The sequence below is a fragment of the Canis lupus genome, chromosome 34 (assembly GCF_011100685.1).
Source record: "Canis lupus familiaris isolate Mischka breed German Shepherd chromosome 34, alternate assembly UU_Cfam_GSD_1.0, whole genome shotgun sequence".
In the NCBI taxonomy this organism is placed as follows: Eukaryota; Metazoa; Chordata; class Mammalia; order Carnivora; family Canidae; genus Canis; species Canis lupus.
The window spans coordinates 11,426,249-11,450,492 of NC_049255.1; the positions used below are offsets into that span (position 1 = coordinate 11,426,249).

General features: G+C 62.1%; 1 protein-coding gene and 1 long non-coding RNA gene across 2 annotated transcripts; both read left to right on the forward strand.

Moving 5' to 3' along the window:
* Positions 1-1,502: 1,502 nt before the first annotated feature.
* LOC119867433 lies at positions 1,503-3,167 on the forward strand. The gene is made up of 3 exons (XR_005383528.1): positions 1,503-1,723; positions 2,568-2,760; positions 2,900-3,167. It is a non-coding gene; the product is annotated as an uncharacterized LOC119867433 (long non-coding RNA).
* A 1,022-nt stretch (positions 3,168-4,189) lies between these two features.
* On the forward strand, positions 4,190-23,366 carry TERT (telomerase reverse transcriptase). Its single transcript, NM_001031630.2, is given in 17 exon segments — positions 4,190-4,455; positions 4,561-5,173; positions 5,175-5,882; positions 8,561-8,756; positions 9,637-9,817; positions 10,688-10,867; positions 11,290-11,448; positions 13,972-14,067; positions 14,651-14,736; positions 15,564-15,677; positions 15,967-16,038; positions 17,477-17,665; positions 18,633-18,759; positions 19,144-19,205; positions 21,220-21,344; positions 21,891-22,028; positions 22,513-23,366. Coding segments are annotated over 17 exon segments (3,369 nt in total). The 5' UTR covers positions 4,190-4,236; the 3' UTR covers positions 22,617-23,366.
* The last annotated feature ends 878 nt before the right edge of the window (positions 23,367-24,244 follow it).

Sequence of the window (24,244 nt, forward strand, 5' to 3'; positions counted from 1 at the left end):
AGGCGCACAGGCAACCGGAGCTGAGCTGTGTTTGCCGAGATGCGAGGACCAAATACCCTCACTTGGAGGGATTTAAGCCGTAAGCACCTTTTATTGGTTTTCATTAGGTGGTTGAGGGCAAGAGAAAGGACACAGCGAGGCGGATGCAGTCGGGATGGATTAATGTGGTGGCACCACCAGGGGAGGAGGTGAAAGGCCTCACCCACCGGGGAGGGGGACGCACACCTGTTCCCCCCCGGCGCTGCCAGTCTTCCTGACCTGAGGGCCATTTCCTGAGGCCCCTGCCCCAGCCCGCTGCCCTCTCTCCTGACCTCACCCAGCACCCAAGCCAGCCGTGCACATGGGGGACCCTGGCCTGGCGCCAGAGAACCTGGGTTTGTGTCCTGGCTCTGCCCCAGGGGATCGAGGTTTCCAGGAAGCCCCCACCCTGAACCTGACAGGACGATGATACTCGTCCACCTACTTCCTGAGGGGCTCAGAGGTCATGCCCTCAGGTGGGAAATCCCGCCGACCAGGACCATTCTTCCCACTGCTGTCTGTCCCCAGCATGAGGGCACAGAGCAGCCACTGTTTTCTCTGCTCACAGACACCCACCTGGTAGAATGAGGCTCAGGAAATAAAGAGGGGGCTGCTTTCAGCCCCAGGTTGGGGTGACAGGAGCAGCTGGAACCAGGGGCCAGGAAGATGCAGCCCGGCCTCACAACTCCACAGACGTGGGGCTTCACCCCCGCCATGGCCGTGCATGCCCTCACGGGACACTGTGTAGTGTCCAGAGGGGTCGCCTCCCCATGACAGGGCGCCGTCCTTCCCCTGCAGGGGGCTGGGCCGTGGGGCACTGGGGTACGTGTCTGCGGCTGAGCTGACCCGTAGACGGGGCTCCCACCTGAGCCACACGCTGTTCCCTCTGCCTCTGTCTACCTGGAGGGGTGGTCTGGCCCAGACGGCCTCGTTTCACACCACTGGTTTGTGAGGTGCTACAGATTTCAGTTCCCATGGTGACCCTGTGATAAAGTATTGGCAAGGACCTTGTCAATCTCTGAGGATAATTTTCCTCACACACAACAATCCCCCTCCCAGAGGGGATCTGTGGAGGCTTTGGGGTCCCGGGGTGTCACCCATGTTGCTTCCAGAAACACCCCATAAGACCTAGGTCCCTAAACCTGCCCTCCACACCCCCTCCCTTCAATCGTGCGTGGTCTGAAGGACAGGGCTCCTCCCATGACTCGTTGTCTATGCTCCCTGAGCCTGAACCTGCCACAGGATCCTCTCCTGGCCCCGGGGTCACAGCCTCCCGGGCACCCCATCCTGGCCGTATCCCTGGCAGCATGCGTACAGTACTGAAGCCTGTCCCATGCACACCCCACCAGAGGCTACAGTAAGAGCCAGCGAGGCCGGCACTGCTGGGAGGGCCCAGGGCAGCAGGAGCCCTAGTGGTGTCCGCCAGAACAGAAGTCAGCACCACCCTCCTTACAGTGTGACCTGGCCGTGGCACTCCTGCTGGACCTTCATCCAGGAACAGGACAACTGACATAATGAGGCACAGAATCCTGTGTACAAACATCCACAGCAGCTTTCTGTGTCACAGCCCCACAGTGCAAACATCCCCAATGTCCCCTGCCAGGCGTGTGGTCCTGTCCACCGTGCAGCCGCAGCACCGACTGGGTGCAGCTTCCAGATGGGAAGCAGCAGACTGCTGGCCCCACAGGAGGATGCCGAGCAGAAGGTCAGTGTCCGTGGGTCCTATGTGCTGTGACTCCATTTATCTCCCCACAATGACAATTTCCCTGGTCAGGGGCTCAGGTTCTGGGCTGGGGGGGCATAAGCATGGGGGACCCTGAGGCCAGGGGCACCACCCACAGCCAGAGCCGTGCTGGTCATGCCGATCCACATAGGCAGGGAGAGGACACGAGCCTCCCGACACACACTGGGCCAGGCTTGGTGCGCTGGTTCTGGCCAAGGGTCCCCGCGCTCCAGGAGGTCACCCGCTGGGGACACCAGGAGAGGGTCCTGCAGGCAGAGCCAATCAGCAGCTGTATTCCTATCACACTGAGGTTGAGGGCTGAGGGCCACCCAAGGATGCCGCATCCTAGCCCTGGAACCTGGGGATGTGGCCTCGCCTGGCAAGAGGGACTTTTTGGTTGGGATTTCTTGAGGGTCAAAGTTAGGGGGATGCAGACTGACACAGAGGCTGGCTTCAGAGCAGCTGGGAGGGTGCAGCGTGAAGGCCTTTCCAAGGGGGCAGGGGCCAGCGGGGGACCCCTGTTGGCAAGGCCACGCTGTGGGCCCCACTTCTCTCTCATGCTGTTGTGAACAGCTGTCACAGACAGTGGCTCGCAGGTCACTGACCGCTCACATTGGGCTGTTCACGTGGGCAGTGGCCTGGCTGCGGACCGCTGTTTGGAGTCGACCTGTGTGTTTGCTGGGGGTTGGGGAGGGTGCCCAGCCAGCTCTTGTATTCTAGCTCAAGCCAACAACATCAATTTTTTCCTGGAACACTTTTCACATTCATGACGCCGTGATTTCATTTTTTTTTTAATTTTTTTTAAGCTTTTATTTATTTATGATAGGCACACAGTGAGAGAGAGAGAGGCAGAGACACAGGCAGAGGGAGAAGCAGGCTCCATGCACCGGGAGCCCGACGTGGGATTCGATCCCAGGTCTCCAGCACCGCGCCCTGGGCCAAAGGCAGGCGCCAAACCGCTGCGCCACCCAGGGATCCCGACGCCGTGATTTCAGACTATCACCCACTTCCTGAAACAGGTGATGGAGGAGATGAAGGGCTTCGTTCAGGCTGGGGGAACCCCCCCCCCGCCATCAGCACAGTATCAGTCCCACGTGTCCTTCTCTGCCTTGGTTTCTCCTGTTCCTCTTTTTCTAAAAACTGATGTTTTCTGACCAGGTTTCTCCAGGTGAATCTGAGTAACTTTGTTGGAAAAGAACACATTTCCCCAGACAGTCGCAAAACCTCCAGTGGCCGAAGTGAGTGGTTCTCCATCCCGGCCCTGGAGACCACGGTGCGCCTCGGTGGAACTCTGTCTAGAAGGGCGACACGTAATCCGAGTGTTACAGGAAGGGGCAGACCGCCAGCGCCATGAATATGGAAGCCCGGCCACCAAGAGGGTGCAAGGGGCCTGTCGAAATGCTAGGGCCATGAATAAAAGCAATTTCCTGACCACGTACGTTGCCAAAGGCTAACATTTGTGCAGCCGTCCAGTGTTTGCTGAGCTCAGGAGCATTGTCCCCGGGAGCCTCCTGAGACCCACAAGAGCCTGTTTCTCAGCAATTCAAACTTGAACGCGTCTGCGTTTGCATGGTCTCATTAGGGTGGCTCCTCTGGGTGTCCTGTTCAAGCGTCATGACGAACACTGTCACAACTGTCTCCCTGGGTCTGGGGTGGGGGGTCTGCATTGTAGTGCAGAGGCTCTGCACTGGGCGGGAAGGGTCTGTGAGGTCCCCTGACCCGTCCAGTCCCACCGCCAGCCTGCCCTGGGGCCTGAGCACGAGGGCAGCTGGGAGCGGCTGAGAGGAGCCTGCACAGGGTGCCACCAAGCCCTGTGGCTCCCATTTCTGCCCTCCTTTCGTGGACTGTGGTTAGGAGGGAGCTGAGTGGGGTTTTTTTGCCTGTGGTGGGGACAACAGGAGCCCGAGGACCTGAAGGAGAAACCACAGCCTGGGGTCGAGGAGGTCAGGTCTGGGGGCAGTACTGCCGCTGCCTGCTGGCTGCTCACTGGCCGGGCCTGTCCTCTGGGGCTGCTTGTGCCCGCACCCCCCGTGGCTCAGTGGGGCAGCCCTGCTGGCCCTTCACCCCGTGTATCGTGCACATTCTCCACCCTGCTCCCTGCACCCCCTCCGGGCTGAACCCCCCTCCCCCCCTCGCCCAGCCCTCCAGGGAGCAGCCCTCAGTGTCTGGGTCACTCCGCCCCTGTGACAGGGACAAACCCAAGGACCCCCTGCCCAGGGGCGCAGAGCGCAGCAGGTGCCCCATGTCGGGCGGGGGCTGCCCTGGGTACCCCCGAGCCTCGGCCGACGGCATCGCTCCCCGCCCGCGACCCTCGCCGCGCCCGCCGGGCCGGAGAGCAGAGGACGCGGCCGCGGCCCACGCGCTCCTGGGGCTCCGCACACCTCGGCGCGCACGCCCCCGGGCGCCCCGCCCCTTCCTCCCAGGAGCCCCGCCCCGGCGCGGACCCCCTCCCCCGGCCCGCCCCTTCCTCCCGCGGACCCCGCCCCTCCCCGGCCATGCCGCGAGCGCCCCGGTGCCGCGCCGTGCGCGCCCTGCTGCGGGGCCGCTACCGGGAGGTGCTGCCCCTGGCCACCTTCCTGCGGCGCCTGGGGCCCCCGGGCCGGCTGCTCGTGCGGCGCGGGGACCCGGCGGCCTTCCGCGCGCTGGTGGCGCAGTGCCTGGTGTGCGTGCCCTGGGGCGCGCGGCCGCCCCCCGCCGCCCCGTGCTTCCGCCAGGTGGGCCGCGGGGGACCCTGCTGGGGCCGGGGCCGGGGCTGGGGCCGGGGCCGGGGCTGGGAGGGGGACGGCCGCGCGCTTCAAGACGCCGCCGCCCCCCCGCAGGTGTCCTGCCTCAAGGAGCTGGTGGCCAGGGTGGTGCAGCGGCTGTGCGAGCGCGGCGCCAGGAACGTGCTGGCTTTCGGCTTCGCCCTGCTGGACGGAGCGCGCGGCGGGCCCCCCGTGGCCTTCACGACCAGCGTGCGCAGCTACCTGCCCAACACGGTAACCGAGACCCTGCGCGGCAGCGGCGCCTGGGGGCTGCTGCTGCGCCGCGTGGGCGACGATGTGCTCACCCACCTGCTGGCGCGCTGCGCGCTCTACCTGCTGGTGGCTCCGAGCTGCGCCTACCAGGTGTGCGGGCCGCCGCTCTACGACCTCTGCGCCCCCGCCTCTCTGCCGCTCCCGGCCCCCGGGCTCCCCGGGCTCCCCGGGCTCCCCGGGCTCGGGGCCGGGGCCGGGGCCTCGGCGGACCTCAGACCCACACGCCAGGCCCAGAACTCGGGCGCGAGGCGGCGCCGGGGCAGCCCCGGGAGCGGTGTGCCTCTGGCCAAGCGGCCCAGGCGCAGCGTGGCCTCGGAGCCAGAGCGGGGCGCCCACAGGTCCTTTCCCAGGGCCCAGCAGCCTCCTGTCAGCGAAGCTCCGGCTGTGACACCTGCCGTGGCCGCTTCCCCAGCGGGCCTCCTGGGAGGGAGGGCCCCCCGGGACTCGTCCAACCACCCCAGCCTGGCATCCATCTCCGGGGCCCCAGGGAGTACCCCATGACCCAGCACACCCCGAGACCAAACGCTTCCTCTACTGCTCGGGTGGCAGGGAGCGGCTGCGCTCCTCCTTCCTGCTCAGTGCCCTGCCGCCTACCCTGAGCGGGGCCCGCAAACTCGTGGAGACCATCTTTCTGGGCTCTGCGCCCCAGAAGCCAGGGGCCGCCCGCAGGATGCGCCGCCTGCCTGCCCGCTACTGGCGAATGAGGCCCCTGTTCCAGGAGCTGCTTGGGAACCACGCCCGGTGCCCCTACCGTGCGCTCCTCAGGACCCACTGCCCGCTTCGGGCCATGGCCGCTAAGGAGGGGTCTGGCAACCAGGCACACAGGGGAGTGGGCATCTGTCCCCTGGAGAGGCCAGTAGCAGCCCCCCAGGAGCAGACGGACTCCACACGCCTGGTACAGCTCCTCCGACAGCACAGCAGCCCCTGGCAGGTGTATGCCTTCCTGAGGGCCTGCCTGTGCTGGCTGGTGCCCACTGGACTCTGGGGCTCCAGGCACAACCAGCGCCGCTTCTTGAGGAACATGAAGAAGTTCATCTCCCTGGGAAAGCACGCTAAGCTCTCCCTGCAGGAACTGACGTGGAAGATGAAGGTGCGGGACTGCACCTGGCTGCACGGGAACCCAGGTGAGGAGTGCAGGTGAGCAGGTGCCTGGTTGGCCTACAGGAAGGACCAGGCTCACAGCCCGAGTGTGGTAGGCCCCTCCCTCCCAACCATCCATCTCTACCTCCTTCCCCCTCCCGTTTACGTGAACGTTGGAGATGCTTGTGGGTGCAGGCACGCCCTGGACCCAAGCAGTGAGCACGTGTGATGTGCATGGACACGCCCACAGCAACCGGTGATGCGTCCAGAAGCTCTCACGAGCACACCTGCACCTTGTTCATCATCCTTTTTTGACTTTAGGGTTTACCACCTTGAAATGGTGCCCTACTCATAGACGTGGGTGCTGGGACAGGAACCCACTTTTGTGGAGTGGAAGATAAGCCTCCTGGGCTTCCAGGCACATCTGGTCAGCCAACATACAGATGTGAATGCCGCGGCGGGACATTCAAAGGAGGGGAGATGGTCTCCTGACCAAGCCCCCCCCCATCTTTAAGGACAGAAGTGTCACCGGGAAACGGAGGAGAGCAGAGGGCTCCGCGATGGGCGTTCTGTGGGATGTTTACTAGGAACCTGCGCTGTGGCGTCCCTCCCACCTTGTTCATCTGGGTTTCACGTGGAGTTTCCTCTGCTCACCGGGTGCCCACCCTGCCCCCCCAGCACCCCCTGCCTGCAGGGCAGCAACCAGGACAGACCTTGCCAACTTGCCATTTGACCTCCCCTAAGCTCCCAAGATGCCTGAGGCTTCTAGATGAAAGGAGGAGGCAGAGGTGTCCGTTAGAGCCACAGTGACCTTCTGGGGCGGAGGTTACCGCGTGCCCTGCCCATCCCCACAGATCATGGTCATGATAGCCTCTGATGGGGGCTGGGGGCACACACTTCAGCTCCCCAGGTGGTGGCAGACAGCCAGGGTGACCTTCCAGTAACTGGGGCTTGTAAGGTTCTGTGGGTTTTTTTGTGGGAAAACAACACAGCCTGAGCTCTGCCCTCCTAGCAAACAGTTAAGTGTACGGGAAACACGACAAACTGTAAGTGCCATGCTGCACAGCATTTTTCTAGAACTTTCAGCTGGCATGCCTGTGAACCCGTCACCTGCGGCCCCCCTGCCCTGTGCGACAACGTGGGTGTGCCATGACGGTGTCTGGCAGTGGAGGATGTACTGTCACAGGCCTTGCGCTCTCAGGCTGCCGCTCACTTTTCGGAAAGAGCTGAGTTCTGTGACCGTCCCCAGCTTCACATCGGCTCTGCCCATGGGAAAGAGCTGGTGCATTCCAGGGTGACGAGGGCCCAGCCCCTGGACCTCTCCGAGTCATTGCACACTCAAGCTGTGCCCTGGCCAGCTGTTCCTTCCTACGACCATAGCCTTGCCCAACACGTACTGGGCTGAATAAGTGATGCCTCAACACCAAAGCTCTGTATGCGTGGCCCTCAGGTCGCCTTCTCTGCCCTCCCTGCTGGAACACCCCTTCCTCTGTTGGGCCGGCAGCGACTGTCCTGCCTGCCTCTCAGCCCCCCGACTCCCGTCACAAACTAGTCCCCATCCCCAGAGGCCAGACTGCCGGGCTGTCCACATCTGCTGCCAGGAGTCATGAGACATCATGAAATGAGCTCTTGGTGGCGGCCCTCATCCCCTTACCCCGGGCACACATGGCTCCTCATAGGCTGTGCGCCGCGCCGGTCATCTGTCCCATCGACACGTGCGCCCCTCCCGCCACGGCCCCTGGTCCTCGGAGTGGAGTCCTCTGTCTCCGTAGGGGCCTCAGTGGGGCTTCCCAGAGCCTCGCAGTTAGAATCTGGCCATCGTTGCTGCCAACCTGGAGCATCTGATTTCTTTCCTCTGATGATAGACGCATCCTCTCCGGGTGTGCCTGCCTTTGCCGGACCCTGTGTCCCTGTTTCCGGGGGACTGTGCGCCTCTCCCCCTCCACCCTCCTTCCCTGTCCGCCCAGGTGTTAAGACCTGTGAGCCCTGCCATCTAATCAGGGTCTTTGTCTCCTGCCCTTTTCTTGTCTCAACTTCCCGTCCTCTACCCCAGACCGGTCTTTGGGTCCCCTTTCTACTCTTTTATGGTCTCTCCCATGTCACTTATTAATGGGGAAGCCACCAGTTCCATGGGCGCCATGGCCTCTGTGGCAGCGTGGTGACACCTCTGAGTGCACAGAATAAAATACAGAGGAACACAGGGAGGACTGGGCCTTTGGTGCACGTTCCAGCTGCGGGACATGTGGCTGCCTCTCTTGCCTGTGGGGTTCAGCCTGGAGAACCCCAGGCATTCTGGACGGGATCCAGTGATGCTGCTTAAGGACTGCACGTGACCATAGGGAGAGCCTGTCTCTGCGTCTCCATCCTACTCATAGATAAGAACTGACGACGCAGCCCTGTCATCTCCATCCGGCAGAAACAATGTGACTGCATGTGTAACTTAAACTTTCTGGAAGCCACGTTACAAAGTAAAAAACAAAATGGGAAACAAATCTAATAACGTCTTTTGTCGAAGCCCAACATACGCAGGACGTTCTCATTTCACGTAATCAGTAGAAGTGTCGTTAGTGACATGCATCCCTGTAGCTGAGGATCCAGTACACAGCGCCTCAGTCCCGACCTGCCCGTGCCGAGCGGCCGGTGTGGCCGCGATGGGCAGTGCAGGTGGGGTCGCGCTCCCCAGGGGCTGGGCTGAGACTATTCTGTGTCTTTCCCTTTTCAGGAGCTTGCTGTGTCCCGGCCGCTGAGCACCGTCGGAGAGAGGAGATCCTGGCCAGGTTCCTGTGCTGGTTGATGGGCACATATGTGGTTGAGCTGCTCAGGTCATTTTTTTATGTCACGGAAACCACGTTTCAAAAGAACCGACTCTTCTTCTACCGGAAGAGCGTCTGGAGCCAGTTACAGAGCATAGGAATCAGGTGTGTTAGTCGGTGCCGTGTGTTCTCCTGTGTAGGTGACAGCCCTGAGTCCTGCTCGCCTTGCTGGCTCCAGGCTCCCTGGGCACCCGTTGCTGGGGGTCCCACGCTGGGCATGGATTCCAGAGACCCCCCCTTTGTTTACCTGGGAAGCAGAGTTTGGGCTGAGGTCTGGGCTCTTGGAAGTGGGAGAACTTTATACCGAATGGAAACCACCACCTGAGCCATGCGGCGCGGGGGCTGTGTCTTCCTGCATCTGGGAGAGGGTCTGGAGGCCTTTGTCGTGGGTTTGAGGTGACAGATGGTGCAGGCTGTTTAATAATTTAAATATTTTAAATTAAATATTTATTTAAATATTTTGTGGCACCTGATCCACAGTGGCTCTTGAGATTCCTTGTGGGGACTGTAGGACCTGTGGCCCTGCCTGGGGGGCATGTGAGTCCCGGGTGGGTTGGGCTTGTGCACTGCCCTTCCCTACTGAGGATGCCAGCCCAGGGAGCATACTCAGCCCCAGCAGCCAGGCGACACCCAGACCCGGGCTGTGGGTGGTTTTGGGGGAAAGGCTGCAGGTCATGGGTCCGTGGAGAGGTGGCTCTGTCTCCTGTGGGGGCTGCAGTGGTCTCCACCTCCCCCCGCCCTTGCCCGAAGTTCCTGTCTGGCCCCAGCCTGTGCTTCCCAGGCCCTGTGCTGGAGGGAACCAGGTGGTTGGGCACCTGCTGGGGAAGGGCACGCCTACAGGTGCCTGGCCACAGCCGCAGCGTCTTAGGTTTCTGGGTGCCTGGCCCTGCCGACTTGAGGAGCACCGCTCTCCACTGCCAGGCCCACCCACCCTGGGCTTCCTGCACGGCTGCCGAGCTGCATCCCATGAGGTTCTCTGTTTCAGACAACTCTTCAATAGTGTGCACCTCCGAGAACTGTCAGAAGCAGAGGTCAGGAGACACCGGGAAGCCAGACCTGCTCTGCTGACCTCCAGACTCCGCTTCCTCCCCAAGCCTAGTGGGCTGCGGCCGATTGTGAATATGGACTACATCATGGGAGCCAGAACATTCCACAGAGACAAGAAGGTCGACTTGTTTCCTTTCTAAGTAAAGTGCACTTAACCCCCAGACTAGGTGTGGACGTAGACGGGGCCAGATGAGGGCCTGCAGCGCGTCAGGCCCATGGGGCACAGAGTACCGTTGACGGGGCCGGGTGCCCGAGTGCAGAGGAGCTGGTAGGAAGGCCGGTCCTAGGAGATGCTGGGGCTTCCATGAACCCACAGGTTCTCATGGCATAGAGCTATCCACTGCTGCAGGGGATGGTGACCCATCTGAGCCAAGGACAGAAAGACCAGGTTATTCCCCTGTCACCAGCCTGTCGGGCTTCCAACGACCCACATGGGACCTCACCCCCATGGTCAGCAACCCCTCCTGCAGGCCCTCACCCTCATGGTCACACCCCCTGCCCCCTCCCTGCAGGACCTCACCCCTGTGGTCAGCATCCCCTCCCTGCTCCTGTGGGACCTCACCCCCATGGTCAGCACCCCTGTCCCCTCCCTGTAGGCCCCCACCCCTGTGGTCAGCACCCCTTTCTGCAGGACTTTGTTCCTATGGTTAGCGTCCTGTGTGTTTCCTCCCCCCATCACAGCATCTGTCACCAGAGATCTGACTCTTCCAGTGGCTCCATTGAGTGTTTGGGGTGATTTTGTCATTGTGATGCTCCCACTTACGGAAGCAGAGCTGTGGACAGATGCTTGGGGAGACCCTGGGTCTGGGGTGGGTGGGGGGGATCCTCCAGCTACCCTTCCGGAGTCTGAGGGATGTTGAGCAGACCAGGAGGCACAGAGGCAGGGGTTGTTCTGGGGACCCCGCAGGTGGAGGTAGCAAGTCTGACCCAGGCCCCCTCGGGGTGGGCGCCCTCTGACCCAGCTGCCCTGGCCGGGGCTGGCTCTGCAGGTCCAGCATCTCACCTCACAACTGAAGACACTGTTCAGTGTCCTGAACTATGAGCGGGCCCGGCGCCCCAGCCTCCTAGGGGCCTCCATGCTGGGCATGGACGACATCCACAGGGCCTGGCGCACCTTTGTGCTACGCATACGGGCCCAGAATCCGGCACCCCAGCTGTACTTTGTCAAGGTGGGTACCCGGTTCTGGTCCCCGCCCCACACCCAGGCGAGCCAGCTGGGCATGTCAGGCCTATGAGAGCAGCCCCTCCACCAGCTAGCCTGCAGCCTGGGTCCCGGCAGGGGCAGTGGACGAGGAGGAGCGGCTGGCTGGCAGCCCTTGGGTTTGCCCGAAGGGGTGTCCCGTGGTGGAGCCACGTCACATCTCTGTATAGAGGGGGATACGGGCCTGCCCTGGGGTGCTGAGTCTGGGGCCATGGGACAGGTGTGTGCAGCGGAGACAGGGCAGTCACTGGGTGGTCAGGGTGTCCCGGGTCCTCCAGCGTCTGATTCACGCGAGTTTGGTAGTGGCAGGTGAAAACCAGCAGTACCTGGGAGCCTGGGGCCAGGTGAGCACAGGAGCAGCCTGTGAACAGGCACATCGCTCCCACACAGGTGGACGTGACGGGGGCATATGACGCCCTCCCTCAGGACAGGCTGGTAGAGGTGATTGCCAATGTGATCAGGCCTCAGGAAAGCACATACTGCGTGCGCCACTATGCCGTGGTCCAGAGGACTGCCCGGGGACACGTCCGCAAGGCCTTCAAAAGACACGTAAGACCCAGAGGGGCGTGCATCCCACGATGAGGGTGTCTGGTGTGGAGGTGTCCATGACAGGGTGCGTCTGTGGCACTGGTGTGTGTGCCCCTGGAGGCCCTTGCCCGTCTCCGTGGGTGCTGAGCTGCACGTCTTCTGCCCCCAGTCCTGGAAGGTACCCCACACTGTCGTCAGTGTTATGGTCAATTCTCATCGTCCTGCAGGCTGCTGCCTCCTGTCCCCTGTGCACTGGTGTGTGTGCATGGGAGGTGTGCCGGCAGCAGCAGCCACGTATTCTGGTGATGCCCCCCCCCCGCTGCCCCTTGGGAGCCCGCGCCTGGCCCTTGCCCATGCAGAGGGGCAGGGTATGCTGCATGGCCAGGGCTAGGGGAGAAGAGAGTAGAGCAGCCGTAGGGGACAGAGCCCACCCAGGAGCTCCCAGGACAACCTCATGTGAGCGCCTCGGGCAAGGCTCCCGAGTGTGGTTTGTGAATCTTGTTTGCCTCAAAATGAGACAGTGTGCCTGTGGACACAGATGGTCGCCAACACCTGGGTTGATGTGGGAAATCACGCGTGCCCCCGCGACCCCCGCTCACTCCCTCAGGGCAACGTCTACTATCTGGACTCACCTGTCTCCAATTCAAGCAGCATGCCCCCTTCCTGTCTGCTTTCTTCTGTTCCCAGTGGGCCTGAGATGTGGCTTTTCCCTGTCCTTGTCGCGGTCGGGGTCCTGTGGCACCAGTGCTGCTGGTGGGGTGCACGTCTGGGGGAGTCCCTGTTTGGGCGGGGCGAACAGGCCACCACGGGCATTCCCCTGACTGCCCCCATGCACAAGAGCCCTCGCTTCTGTTGGGAGCGTTGCCCGGGATGGGGAGTGGGGAGTGGTCAGTGTTGGGGGGCAGACCACCCTGGCATCCCGGGGGCAGTGTCCTCTAGGGCCCGAGGGTGCCCAGGGCTCATGGGGCATCCTCCTGAGGAGCTGCAGGCTGAGAGCCCTTCAGACGTTGGCCACTTGGAGGCCTCCTCCGGTGAGATGTCAGTCGGGTCATCTCCCCACGTGTGATGAGTGGGGTGCCGGGTGCTCCTGATTCCCAGGGTGTCATAGCGCCCAGTGTGGTCCTTGGTCGGGCGGATGCACCACAAACACATGAACACATTCTAGACTGTCTTTGCCTTTTTGTCCCCAAAGTGACGTCCTGCATTTCTGTCAGAATGGGCGCTGCTTTCGCCCCCATGTTCAGCTCTCAGCTGCTGGACTGGACTTCTGGGGTGTAGATTCGAGCTTCTTCAGGTCTTGGCCTCCATCCACGTGTTTTCTGCCTCTGACCACCCGTTAAGCCTATTTCCTGAATTCTTGGGTCAGCATTCCCATTCTCCCATCTTGGAAATCCCACGTGGGTTTTCTCACAGGCTCCAGGTCTCTGGTTCGCTTTTCCTTCTGTTTCTTTTGTTTTGTTATTTGTTTTTTTTTTTGTTGTTTTTTTTATTTACTTCTAATTTTTTTGTTTGTTTTTAAATCCCGGCAACTCAGGAGCCGTCTCGTCCAGAGGCAGGTTCCTATCACAGCTGCTCTGCTGTTTCTGTTGTTTTATCTGTGGTTTGGTCACGCAGGCCTGCCTCCTCTCATTTGTTTTTCATGAGATGCCAGCCTCTACAAAATTAAAAGCATAGGTTTTGCATAAAACTTTTTTTCTGTAGGGGTTCATCGCTCCCCTGACAGTGGGACTGATGGATCCCATGGGTCTGACAGGGTTGGTGTTAGACCATGTAGGGCTGGCCCCTGCCCCCCACCCCAGCCCCTTGCACTCACCTGAGGGCCCCCGACAACCCCTGCAGCCACCAGTGCTCACGAGACGGCCCCCCCTCTGCTCCCTGAGAGCCCCCTGACACCCTGCTGAGAGCTCCCCACCCCCTCTGCTCACCTGAGAGCCCCCTGACACCCTGCTGCAGCCCCCTGCACTTACCTGAGGGCCCCCGACACCCCCCTGTGGCCCCCTGTGCTCACCTGAGGGCCCCTGATACCACCTTAGCCCCTTCCACTCACCTGGGAGCCCCCAGCCCCCCTTTACTCACCTGAGAGTCCCTTTACCCCCCACCCCGACTGCAGCCCTCCCTCTACTCACCTGAGGGCTCCCCTACCCCTCACCCCCATTGCACACCCCCATGCTTACACAAGAGCCCCCCCGCCAGGTGACAGCCCCTCTTTCCCCTGGGGTGCCCAGTGCTCAGAGCTGAGAAGTAGTTGCAGGTTTGGACATTTCTCCACCTACTCCTCAGACCAGTCCCTCCTCCTGGCTGCTGGGGTGGCCCTGACCCCTACTGCCTTCTGCTCACACTCCCCCTCCCACAGTGAATGGACAGGCCTGAGAGGTCTTGGGAAGGTGGGACTTCTCCCAAGACTGGGACCCCAGTGGCTCTCCTCGGCCTGTCACCAGCTGCTGCGGAGTGACCTGGACAGCTCCTGTGGCCTATGGCACGACCATTGTCCTCCTGGTCCTGGCTGGGTGTCTGCCTGCCTCAGCCCCTTGTCTTTGCCAGCAGGTGTCCACCTTTGCAGACCTGCAGCCTTACATGAGACAGTTTGTGGAGCGTCTGCAAGAGACAAGCTCGTTGAGGGACGCCGTGGTCATCGAGCAGGTGGGGGGAGCACAGCTCACCGCGGGAGGAACGTGGACATGGGTGGAGGGGCCCCGTGCAGCCTCCGCGGACTGCGCCGTGCTGCCTTTGGCCTCATTTCTGCCTTCCCACCAAGCCGCGTCCTCTGCCGCTGCCCAGCCTTCCTGTGGTTCGCTAGAGATGTCCTCTGCCTCGGGTTGGATCATGAGGCCGGAAGAATCTGTGCCCTGTCCTGTGGGAGGATAAGTTGGCTTTGCTGTGTCACCCCATCTGGGGTTGACCATCTAGCAGGAAACCTGTTTTTCTTGCATGTAAGCAGGGGCTGCTCGTGAGCGCGGGGCCCTCGGTGATGGCTTAGCCCACGTGGCTGTGGAACCACTTACAGGGACAAGCTCGGCCACCCGCTGAGGCTCTGACATGCAGACCCGTCTTCTCTGGCTGCTGGGGGCCACAGGCCACATGCTTACTGGCACGTGCCATCTGGGCAGTGTCCACAGGCTCAAGCCCAGCCGGAGCCACAGACCACCTGGTGTGGCCTCCAGCGCAGCGCCCCTGCCCGTGTGCGTGCCGCCCTGCCTGCCCACACGTCTGTGCCTTCTTCCAGAGCTCCTCTCTGAACGAAGCCGGCAGCAGCCTTTTCCACCTCTTCCTGCGTCTGGTACACAATCACGTCGTAAGGATCGGGGGCAAGTGAGTTGGGGTCCTCAGCACCTTTCCGTCATCATCCTGAGACCCCCCTGCCCGCGTTGGGGGGCATCGCATTCCACATAGGCATGCTGGCCCCTCGGCTCCCAGGGTTTGGGAGGTCCTCTGGCGTCTAAATGCCGGCAGATGATTTTTTTTTATTCGTGCCAACAAAACCAGACAACTCTGGGTGAGCAGATGCGTGAGGACCCCAGCGTGGCTGATGAGAGCAGTGCTCCCCGTGGTTCAGGTCATGGCTGAGGTCGTTAGGGGTCAGCTTGGATGCGGCGCCTCTCTGGGGTCATTCCTTGGGCTCTGGAAATCAGAAGTTTCATAGTTCAAGGAGGTGCTGTTACTACGGTTAGGAGGAGTGAGAGCATTCACAATAGTGAGGTAATATTCACAATATAAGCTGATACCTGCATTCCGAAAGGCTCCCCCACAGTGCACAGCGGCGTGGGGAGGGGGGTCTTCACACAGATAGCTTGCCTGGACGCCCGTCAGCGGTACCCGTGTCACAAGAGAACTGTTTCAAAAAAAAAAAAAAAAAGCCCACAAGAGAGTTGTTTCCATGGGAAAGGCCAAACCCATGGCCCCCAGGCCTCCCTGAGAAGCGCCACTCACTTCGCCGCCACTGTGACCTTGATAAAAACGAGTCGTGCCTCGTGCGGATGGTTGCGTGTGTGAACAGACCCCCAGCAGGACTCTGTGGGAGCCTGTGCCCAACCTGGATTCATACCCCCAGATCTGTGTGTCGGCGGGAGGGGGGGTCTGCAAGCATGGGGGTCTGTGACACGAGCGCCAGGCCCGCCGTGGCCTGCTCCTGCCCGCAGGTCCTACATCCAGTGTCAGGGGGTCCCTCAGGGCTCTATCCTGTCCACTCTACTGTGCAGTCTGTGCTACGGGGACATGGAGCGCAGGTTGTTTCCTGGAATCGAGCAGGACGGGTACGGATCCCTCATGGCGCCCGTCTTCCTGGCCCTCGAGGTGTGGACGGGGCCATGTGTGTCTTTGTGTGAGGCCATGTGGGAGGTTGTGGGGGGTCAGCCAGGGCTTCTGAGTGGCAGCCGCGCCTCTGTCCCTGTGTCCCCGGCCACCACTGCATCCATGAGACCCGTCAGCCATTGTCCAGATCCTTTGGAGAGGATTACATGATTTTGTCTACATGAACGGGGATGCTGGCGTTTGTCCAACGTCGGGCCTCTGGCTGCAGCCCTCGGCGCCTCTCTGCTGCAGGGTCCTCCTGCGCCTGGTGGACGACTTCCTGCTGGTCACCCCTCACCTGACGCAAGCGCAAGCCTTTCTCAGGTAAGGGTCCCTATGCGTCTCTGTGGCACTCCTGCGGCCCATGAGCCCCGACCTGACTCGCCGAGTCACGGTGCCCACCTCGCATCTGTGCTCCCCGAGGTGTCTTGCCTCTGGCGAGCGGTGCGCCATGCGTTCTGGGGGTTCTGAGAGCCAGGGCTGTGGCCGTGGGAGTGGAGCCTGAGCCTGGGGTGGGAGGTGGGTGGGCATGGGCGGTGCCCTGGGGGGGCGGGCTGCGTCCCTGGAGGCTGTGCTGCACACACAGGAACAAAGTGCGGCCCGAGTGCTGGTACAGCTCCCCAGGGGCGCCTCTCTGTAGGCCATGTGGGAGGGAGGGTCTGTCTGTCTGTCGACGTGCTCACTGGTGGTGCTCAGGGCCGAGCGACCACTTGGGAGCTTGGTGCATTTTGCCAGAATTCAGTCGGCACAAGGGCTCCTTTCCTTCGCGCCGTGGTCCTCAGTGCTGTCCCTCTCAGGCCCCAGGTGGCCAGCGGCTTATTTTCCAGTGGCTTTTCCAAGGAAAGAGAAGGTTGTAAACCAAGGGGTGTTTGTTCTGGACAAACCCATCTAGACAGTATCTCCGACCCTGAGCCTGCCAACAGGGTCCCACGGGGTTCCCAGGGCTCAGAGTGAGCTAGTGTTCAGCAGGTGTGTCCTAGGGCCACCGTCCACACAGCAGCCCGGTACAGGCCTCCCTACAAATGTGAGTTCATCACAATGCAGTCCAATGACAGATTCTGATCCTCGGGCAGGGCCATGTCCTGAGAGCTCCGTACCCACGCATGGCCAGTAGCTGCCACGGGCACAGCGTCGCTGCTGCCATGAGAATCCTGGGGGTCAGGTCGCAGGCAGGTGGCTCAGAGTATGTGTGGCAGGAAGCGAACCACTGGGTGGGGACATCCTGCATCCCGTATCCAGCCTGGATTCCGCCCGCACGGGCGGCCTGGCACATCTGACATCCGTGGGGAGATGCTCCCCAACTTGGGACACGTGGGTCCTGTGCTTCAGGCCCTTCCCTGGCGGGGCTTCTGCCCCACTGTGGACAGTCCCCTCCTTTAAAACTGTCAACCGTGTCAGCAGGACACCCTGGTGACACCCTGACTCACGGTGGCACATGGGACACACAGGCTGCTGTCACGGAGAGGATCTCGTCCCTTGGGCTCTGCCGTCCAGACCCTGCATTCTCCTCACAGCCGGATCCCGAGCTGATGGCTCACCTGCTGTTCCCATGAGTAGGGTCAGCTCGGTGGGGGCTGGGCTCTCGGGTGCTGGCGCTTGGTCTCCAGGAGCCTCTGGGAAGGAGCACCCGGCGCCTGGTCGGGGCTCTGTCCAGCCATCCTCAGGGGCCTCTCTGGGGTTCTCCACGTAGCACAGAATGAGCGCCCCCAGAGCCCCAGGCGGCGTCCCCTCCCCTGGCAGCTGACAGGTCCCTGTGCTGTAGGACCCTGGTCAAAGGTGTTCCTGAGTACGGCTGCAGGGCCAACTTGCAGAAGACGGCGGTGAACTTCCCCGTGGAGGACGGCGCCCTGGGCAGCGCGGCCCCCCTCCAGCTGCCAGCGCACTGTCTGTTCCCCTGGTGCGGCCTGCTGCTGGACACCCGGACCCTGGAGGTGTCCTGTGACTACTCCAGGTGAGCGCACCCACCAGGGATGCTGCTTAGCACGCTCCCACTCCTGTCTCCACAAGGCTGCGATCCCGAGAGGTCAGGGTTCAGGGTGCCCAGCCCCCCATCCAGACGGGGGCAGAACACATCCTCCTTGGGATCGAGAGCACTGGCCAGGCGAGCGGTCCCCTGGGCTGTCTGTGGTACAAGGAATCTGGGCAAGAGACGGCATCACCGGTGTGCTCTGCAGGGAGGTTTGGGGACGGCTGCACACAAGTCTCCTCAGGACAAGGGCACACTCCTGACGCCCTCTGTGGCCTCACTGGGTGCCTGTCATCCCTCCGGGGAGCAGGGCTTGAGCACGTGGGGCCTGCTGTGTGCAGGATGGGGGACCCCGTCCTGGCGAGCTCAGGCTGCCGCGAACAATGCCCCCGACCGGGCCACTGCACCAGACTCTGTCCTCACACCGTGGAGGCTGTGAACCCCGGGTCGGGGTCCTCTTCAGGCCGCTCCTTGGCACATAGACGTGGGGTCTGTGTCCTCACGTCTCTCTGCGTTCCAGCATCATCTCTGGCGTCTCTCCCTGCAAGGACATGAGTCCTGTGGGGTCAGGGCCCACCTCTGACCCCACACATGGTCACGTGGCTCAGGGCTGTCACGGGGCCTCCCAGCCCGGCCCTGGCTTGGCAGAGACACAGCTCACGGTGGACGTGGGTGCTGGAATCTGCTCCCTGAGGAGTGAACAGTACAGATCGCACCGCTGTGGTGGGGGCGGGGCTTCCCTGGCTGACCTTGGTCCCTCAGGCCTCCCGGCTTGGGCGCTCCCCGTCTGCACTTGGACCTGTCTCCACAGGGCTTTTTCCACCCTTGCAGCCACTGTGCTGCCCCTGCCCACCCCCACCCCCTCACTGGGGACCCATCTGTGCATTTGGCAGCCTGGGCAGGTGGGCTGCATGGGGGTACCGTGTCTCAGGGCCCCCACTCTGTACGACAGCTATGCCCACACCTCCATCCGCGCGAGCCTCACCTTCAGCCAGGGTGCCAAGCCGGGGAGGAACATGCGGCGCAAGCTGTTGGCCGTCTTGCGGCTGAAGTGCTGCGCGTTGTTTCTGGATCTGCAGGTGAGCACGGCCCACAGGCTGAGCCATGCCTGTGAGGCTTGTGTGCCTTACGGCACGTGTGCCACGTGTGTGGGTGTGAGTGCACATGTGTGTGTGCCATGTGTATGGGTGTGCATGCATGTGCAAGTACACACGCATGTACACGTGGAGGCAAATGCCCTCAACCTCGCCTGCACCCATCTTCCTGGACACCAGGGTCCCTCCCCACAGTGGGGGTCCAGAGCCACTTGGCGCTCACATTCTGGTTGCTCCCTGCCTGTCCTTCCCTCCAGCGGGTCAGGGCCCACTTGGAGCTATCCCCGCCTCCCTGTGACCTGGTGATAAAGCAAGAGATGGAGGACATTCTAGAGGCCCTTGCATCACTTGTCTTTCTTTGTGACTCAGGTGAACGGCATCCACACGGTCTATATGAACGTTTACAAGATCTTCTTACTGCAGGCTTACAGGTGGGTTCACGGGCCACATGGCCACAGGCCACAGGGCTGTCTGACCCTGGCTGTCCCTCAGCCCAGGAGAGCATCCTGCACTCCGGTGTCCTGGGTCATTTGCCAGGTTTCCAGGGGCTGGCACAGCAGCCTTGTGTGTGCACACGTACACCTTGCTTCATTGGAGGTGTCCGTCCCATCACCAGGAGGTGATGGGTGGCCAGCTTGGCCCGGGGTGTCCCCGCTCCTATGTACTGACCCAGGACCTCGCAGGGGCCTGGAGCACGAGGCAGGTGCAGACACCACAGGGCTCAGGTCCCAGGCAGTGGGGGATCAGGTGGGTCAGGTGATAGTCCGCGGCCCCCTTAAGGGGTGGTGGGATGTGGCCCCCAAACAGCCCAGGGGCCATTCCTGCCCTACTAATGTGAACGTCGGAGGCCCATTCTGCTCCTGGAATATTCTCTGTACTGGGTGTCTGGACAGCTGTGGGGCCCTTTGGCGGTGGAGCCTTCCTAACAGCTCTCGGGGTGGGGGGGTGGGGAGACATTTCTTCCTTTGGGCCGTTAACCCCACTGATCACATTGGCCGCCCTAGCCATAGGGACACAAAAGCCGGGCTTTGCTGGTTTCTGAGGGCCACCTGCCCCTTCGCAGCTCTGGGGGCAGCTAACTTCCAGCTGTAGTCAGGACAGAGGGACGTGTGAGCCGTGGGGCTGGTCAAGGGGCCAGGCTTCCGTGTGGAGCTATGGTGAGTCTGTAACCTGGAGCTGTGCATTTGTTGTGCAGTGAGCTTCCTGTCTCATGGGGACGGGGCAGGCTGCATAAGACGCTCCCCTGTGGCGCCAGGCCAGGAAGCTCTCCGGCCCCAGAGGGCCTGTGCCCCTGAGTCTGCCTGTTGCGTGTCCACTGTCGTGTCGGGTGGTGCAGAGCTCACCCGTTCAGCCGGGGCTCCCACGGGGCTCAGGGCTCTGCCTCTGTCCTTGAAACCTGTTGCCTCCAACCACGCACCTCTGCTCTCATGGGCGGCCTGCCTGACGTCTCTGGAAACATGCTCAGAGTGTAGCACGAACGTGCCCACACGCCACACACGGTGAGATTGGAGGTGGTGGACGCTCACCTGCTTCTCTGGCCCCCAGGGGGTAGGAAAACAGTCTGGTGGTGCTTCCAAGGCCAGGGGCAGGCCAGTCCCCCAGCCAGCTGTAGGTCCCACCCTGGTGCCCAGGCCAGCTTCGTCCCTGTCCCCACACCGGGACCTGTCTTCCAGGGCCCAGCTCTGGACACCTGCCCCCACCTGGGGACCCATCCCTCACGGGGCCCAGCTCCAGATACCTGCCCACCGGGAAATGTTTGAGTCCTGGGTTCAGGGAGGTGCCCTCGGGCAGCTCTGTAAGCTCCTCAGTTCAAGCATGTGCAGCCCTATGACGGCAGGTGCTGCATGCTACGGGCTTCTCCACCCACGGGCATGTGTGTCAGTAGTTTCCATGTGGATGTCGAGGCACGTGGGAGGCTCTGAGGGCCCCATTCCCTCTGGGGCAGGAGTGTGCCCGTGACCAGTGGCTGAGGCCAGCGAGGCCACGTGTGTCCCACCCAAAGTGGGACACTAGCTCATGCACTTGTGTCTGCTCGGAACCCGCCAGGCTCGGCAAGTCTCGTAGCCCTGGGTACGCTCCAGGCTGGCAGTGTTGTAGGTGAGTCCAGGAGTGGAGGCCTTTCCAGAGAGGGTCCTCCACCCATAGAGCAAGCTTCTCCCCCAGGCCACAGCCACAGACTGACCCCGGGACCGCAGACATGACGTCTGTGCATTACCAACCCTGGCTCCAGTCTCCCACAGGCGGGAAAGTACTTCCCTTGGGTTATCACACGAGGTCAGAGTGACACGCGTGCACATGATGCCAGGTGGTCAGCGAGACCAGGAGCACGGGGTACCTGGTGAGAGGCTTGCCGGGCAGTCGCGCACACGCATGCACACAGGGACGTGCACACAGGGACATGTTCCAGCTGGGGGACATTCCTCCCACGAAGCGTCCTTCCCGCAGGTTCCATGCATGTGTGCTCCAGCTTCCATTCAACCAGCCAGTGAGGAAGAACCCCTCCTTCTTCCTCCGTGTTATCGCGGACACCGCGTCGTGCTGCTACTCCCTTCTCAAAGCCAGGAACGCAGGTGTGCGTGGGTGCTAAGTAGGCGCCGCTGGTGGGTTTGTGGAGTCACATGGGTGCTTACCTCACGTGTCCACAGAGGTGCCGTGCGCCCTGGGAGCTCCCCACCAGGCCCTGCCCTGCCAACCCCTGCAACCTTGGCCATGTGTGTGAATCCAAACCAGCAGGGGTGGGGGAGGCCGGGTCCCAGGAACCTGGGGGGGCCTGTGTGGCTGCTCGTCCATCTCTGCCCCCCCTCGGCCCCCCAAGGACACTCTCAGCCCCCCTCAGCCTCATCACAGGGCATCTGGTTGGCCTGCAGTTCAGGCTATGCTGTGTGTCCCATGGGTCCTTGGTCTTTCCCTTTTGTGGATGGTTCTTCAGAAAAGTGGAGAAAGCGCCCCCACCAGGGCTCCCTGGTGCTGGGGTGGGGACTGCCCTGGAAACAAAATTGCCCATTTGCCCCTGGCCTGTGCACCTTCTTCTGCGTCAGGGCGGGCAGGGACCCCAGGTCTCTCCGGGAGGGGACCAGGGCTGGGTGGGGCCTTAGCCTGTTCACGTGTCCCTGCAGGGCTGTCCCTGGGGGCCAAGGGCGCCTCTGGCCTGTTTCCTTCTGAAGCCGCACGGTGGCTCTGCCTCCACGCCTTCCTGCTCAAGCTGGCGCATCACAGTGGCACCTACAGGTGTCTCCTGGGGGCACTCCAGGCAGGTAAGTAGGGTGGGGAGCCCTCGGCCCCAGAGGTGCCCCTTGTGTGATAACAGGGCCCTGTCCCTGTATGGGGGTGTGTCTGACAGGCAGTGGGGGGGTCCAGGAGCCCCAGGTGATGATGGGGTGCAGGCACCCTGGGGTCACAGGCTGTCACCTGAAGGGTGGGCACGCCCACCTGGTCACTCCACACCTCACCTCCTGCCTGTGGGGAGAGGCCAGGCCCCGCTTCCCTCCAGCCCTGCTGGTAGGTGTCCTCTATGCCCTGACCTGCATCCCCGAGCCCCTTCCCCGGCTGCCCCGACACCACCAGAGGGACCCTCAGCAGCAGATCTTCGCAGACCTCTCTCCCACCCATACCAGCTGGCACCTGGAGCCTGGCCCGTACCCGGGGCCCAGACCATGCCCACCTGGCCTTCTGCGGGGTCCCGAGGCCATCCTAGAGGCCACTTTCCGGGGCATTCATGTATCACTCGTTCCCCTACAGCCAAGGCACACCTGAGCCGGCAGCTCCCGAGGGGGACACTGGCTGCCCTGGAGGCAGCGGCTGACCCCAGCCTGACTGCAGACTTCAAGACCATTTTGGACTGATGCCCCGTGCTGCCCTCAGCCCAGAGGTGCCCCGGCCCATGTGCCTCCACGTGGAGGGAGGGGCCGGCTCACTGTAAGGTCTGAGGCCCTGAGAGTTGAGCTGCTGGCCAGGCTGCCCCAGGAGAGCTTGGCCCACGCGTCTTCCAGGGGGAGAGCAACCCAGCACCCTCCTGTGATTGGGGTTTGGACCGCCAGGAGGGGGCAGGAGAGAAGCCTGTGTGGACCTTGTTCACCCCCGCCCCCTACCCCACCTCTGCGGGACTGCCCCAGGCTGTAAGGACTGCAACGTGTCCCCGAGGGCGCATGGGGGCACGTGGGGTGCTCGGTGCTGGGTGTGGGCTCCTTCCTGCCAACCTGCACAGCACCCAGGCTTGGACTGTCCACACCTACCTGGGAGCCGTGCCTGCCCCCGGTCAGCCCCGAGCTGCGTCCAAAGTCTGTGTCCCATAGAGCTTTCCCCAGAGGCTGAGGGCCCAGTCAGCTGTTCCAGACCCAGCCCCGCCCATCCTGATGACCTCACCCTGCCCCTTATACCCCCGCCAGCCTCCTGGAGCCTTGGTGTCTGGCTCACCCCACCCCGTCTCCACCCCCACTTCCAGCTCTTCCCCCCACCCCAGTCCTTGCACAGCACATGGGGGTCCCAGGCCATCCTGGCGGCGCCCCTCCCGGACCACCCTCTGCCCCTGGACTTACTGTCCCGGTGACTTCTGGAAAGCCACGGAAACAATACACCGAGCCTTTGATCTTAGAGGTTTCCACTTTTCCATGTTTATATTAAAATACATCATGTGTGAGGCATCCATATCATTTCCCATAATTACAGAGATCTAGGCTGGTGTCCACACATCATGTATAGGGTCCTGGGGCTGATGGGGATTCCACAGGACTTCCTGGGGCAGGGGTGAGGAGGCTGGGGGGGTGGTAGTAAAGGGCACCCCTGGGGCAGGTGCAGTATGACATCCACCCCACCTACAGCTGACTCCTACTGTGCTGTGGACCCTGGAAGAGCCTGTGGCCCGGGACACATGGTTCCCTGCTAAGTGCATTTCCCCTCTCCACGTGATCTCCTGGACGGCTCCTTGGAGGAGCAGATCGAGGAGTAATGATATAGGGGGTGGGAGGTCGGTGGTAGCCCGCTGCCCCATGTCTAGCCCTGGCCCTCCCCTCTGGGCTGTTAGGCTCCTTCTCCTGTACTCTGGATCTGGGCAGATGGAAGTGCATGTCCATCTGTCCGCTTTGACTCCTGGGGATGGCCCTGTCCCTCTGCCATCCACATCCTGACCGTTGTAGGATTCATTTATTCATTCACGTACTGTCATGTCTGTTTAGCTGAGCTCCGAGGCCCTGCTCACGCAGTGCAGACGTGTTGGCCAGCAGCGCCTCAGCCTGGGAGCAGGTGTTGTGGGGATGGACTCTAGGCAGAGCTGTTTGAGCAGGTCCCCAGGGGCGAGCTCTGCGAAGGATCCTGCTTGTGTACCTGGGAGCCTTCCAGGTGAGGGGACAGTAGGAGGGGCCACAGGAAGGGCCATGTTGGGGTGTGGTACTCTGCTCAGGATCATGTGTCAGGACCTTGGGGTGGGGGCAACGAGCGACCCCACAAGTTGTGGCAGGAGGGGGTCAGCCCACAG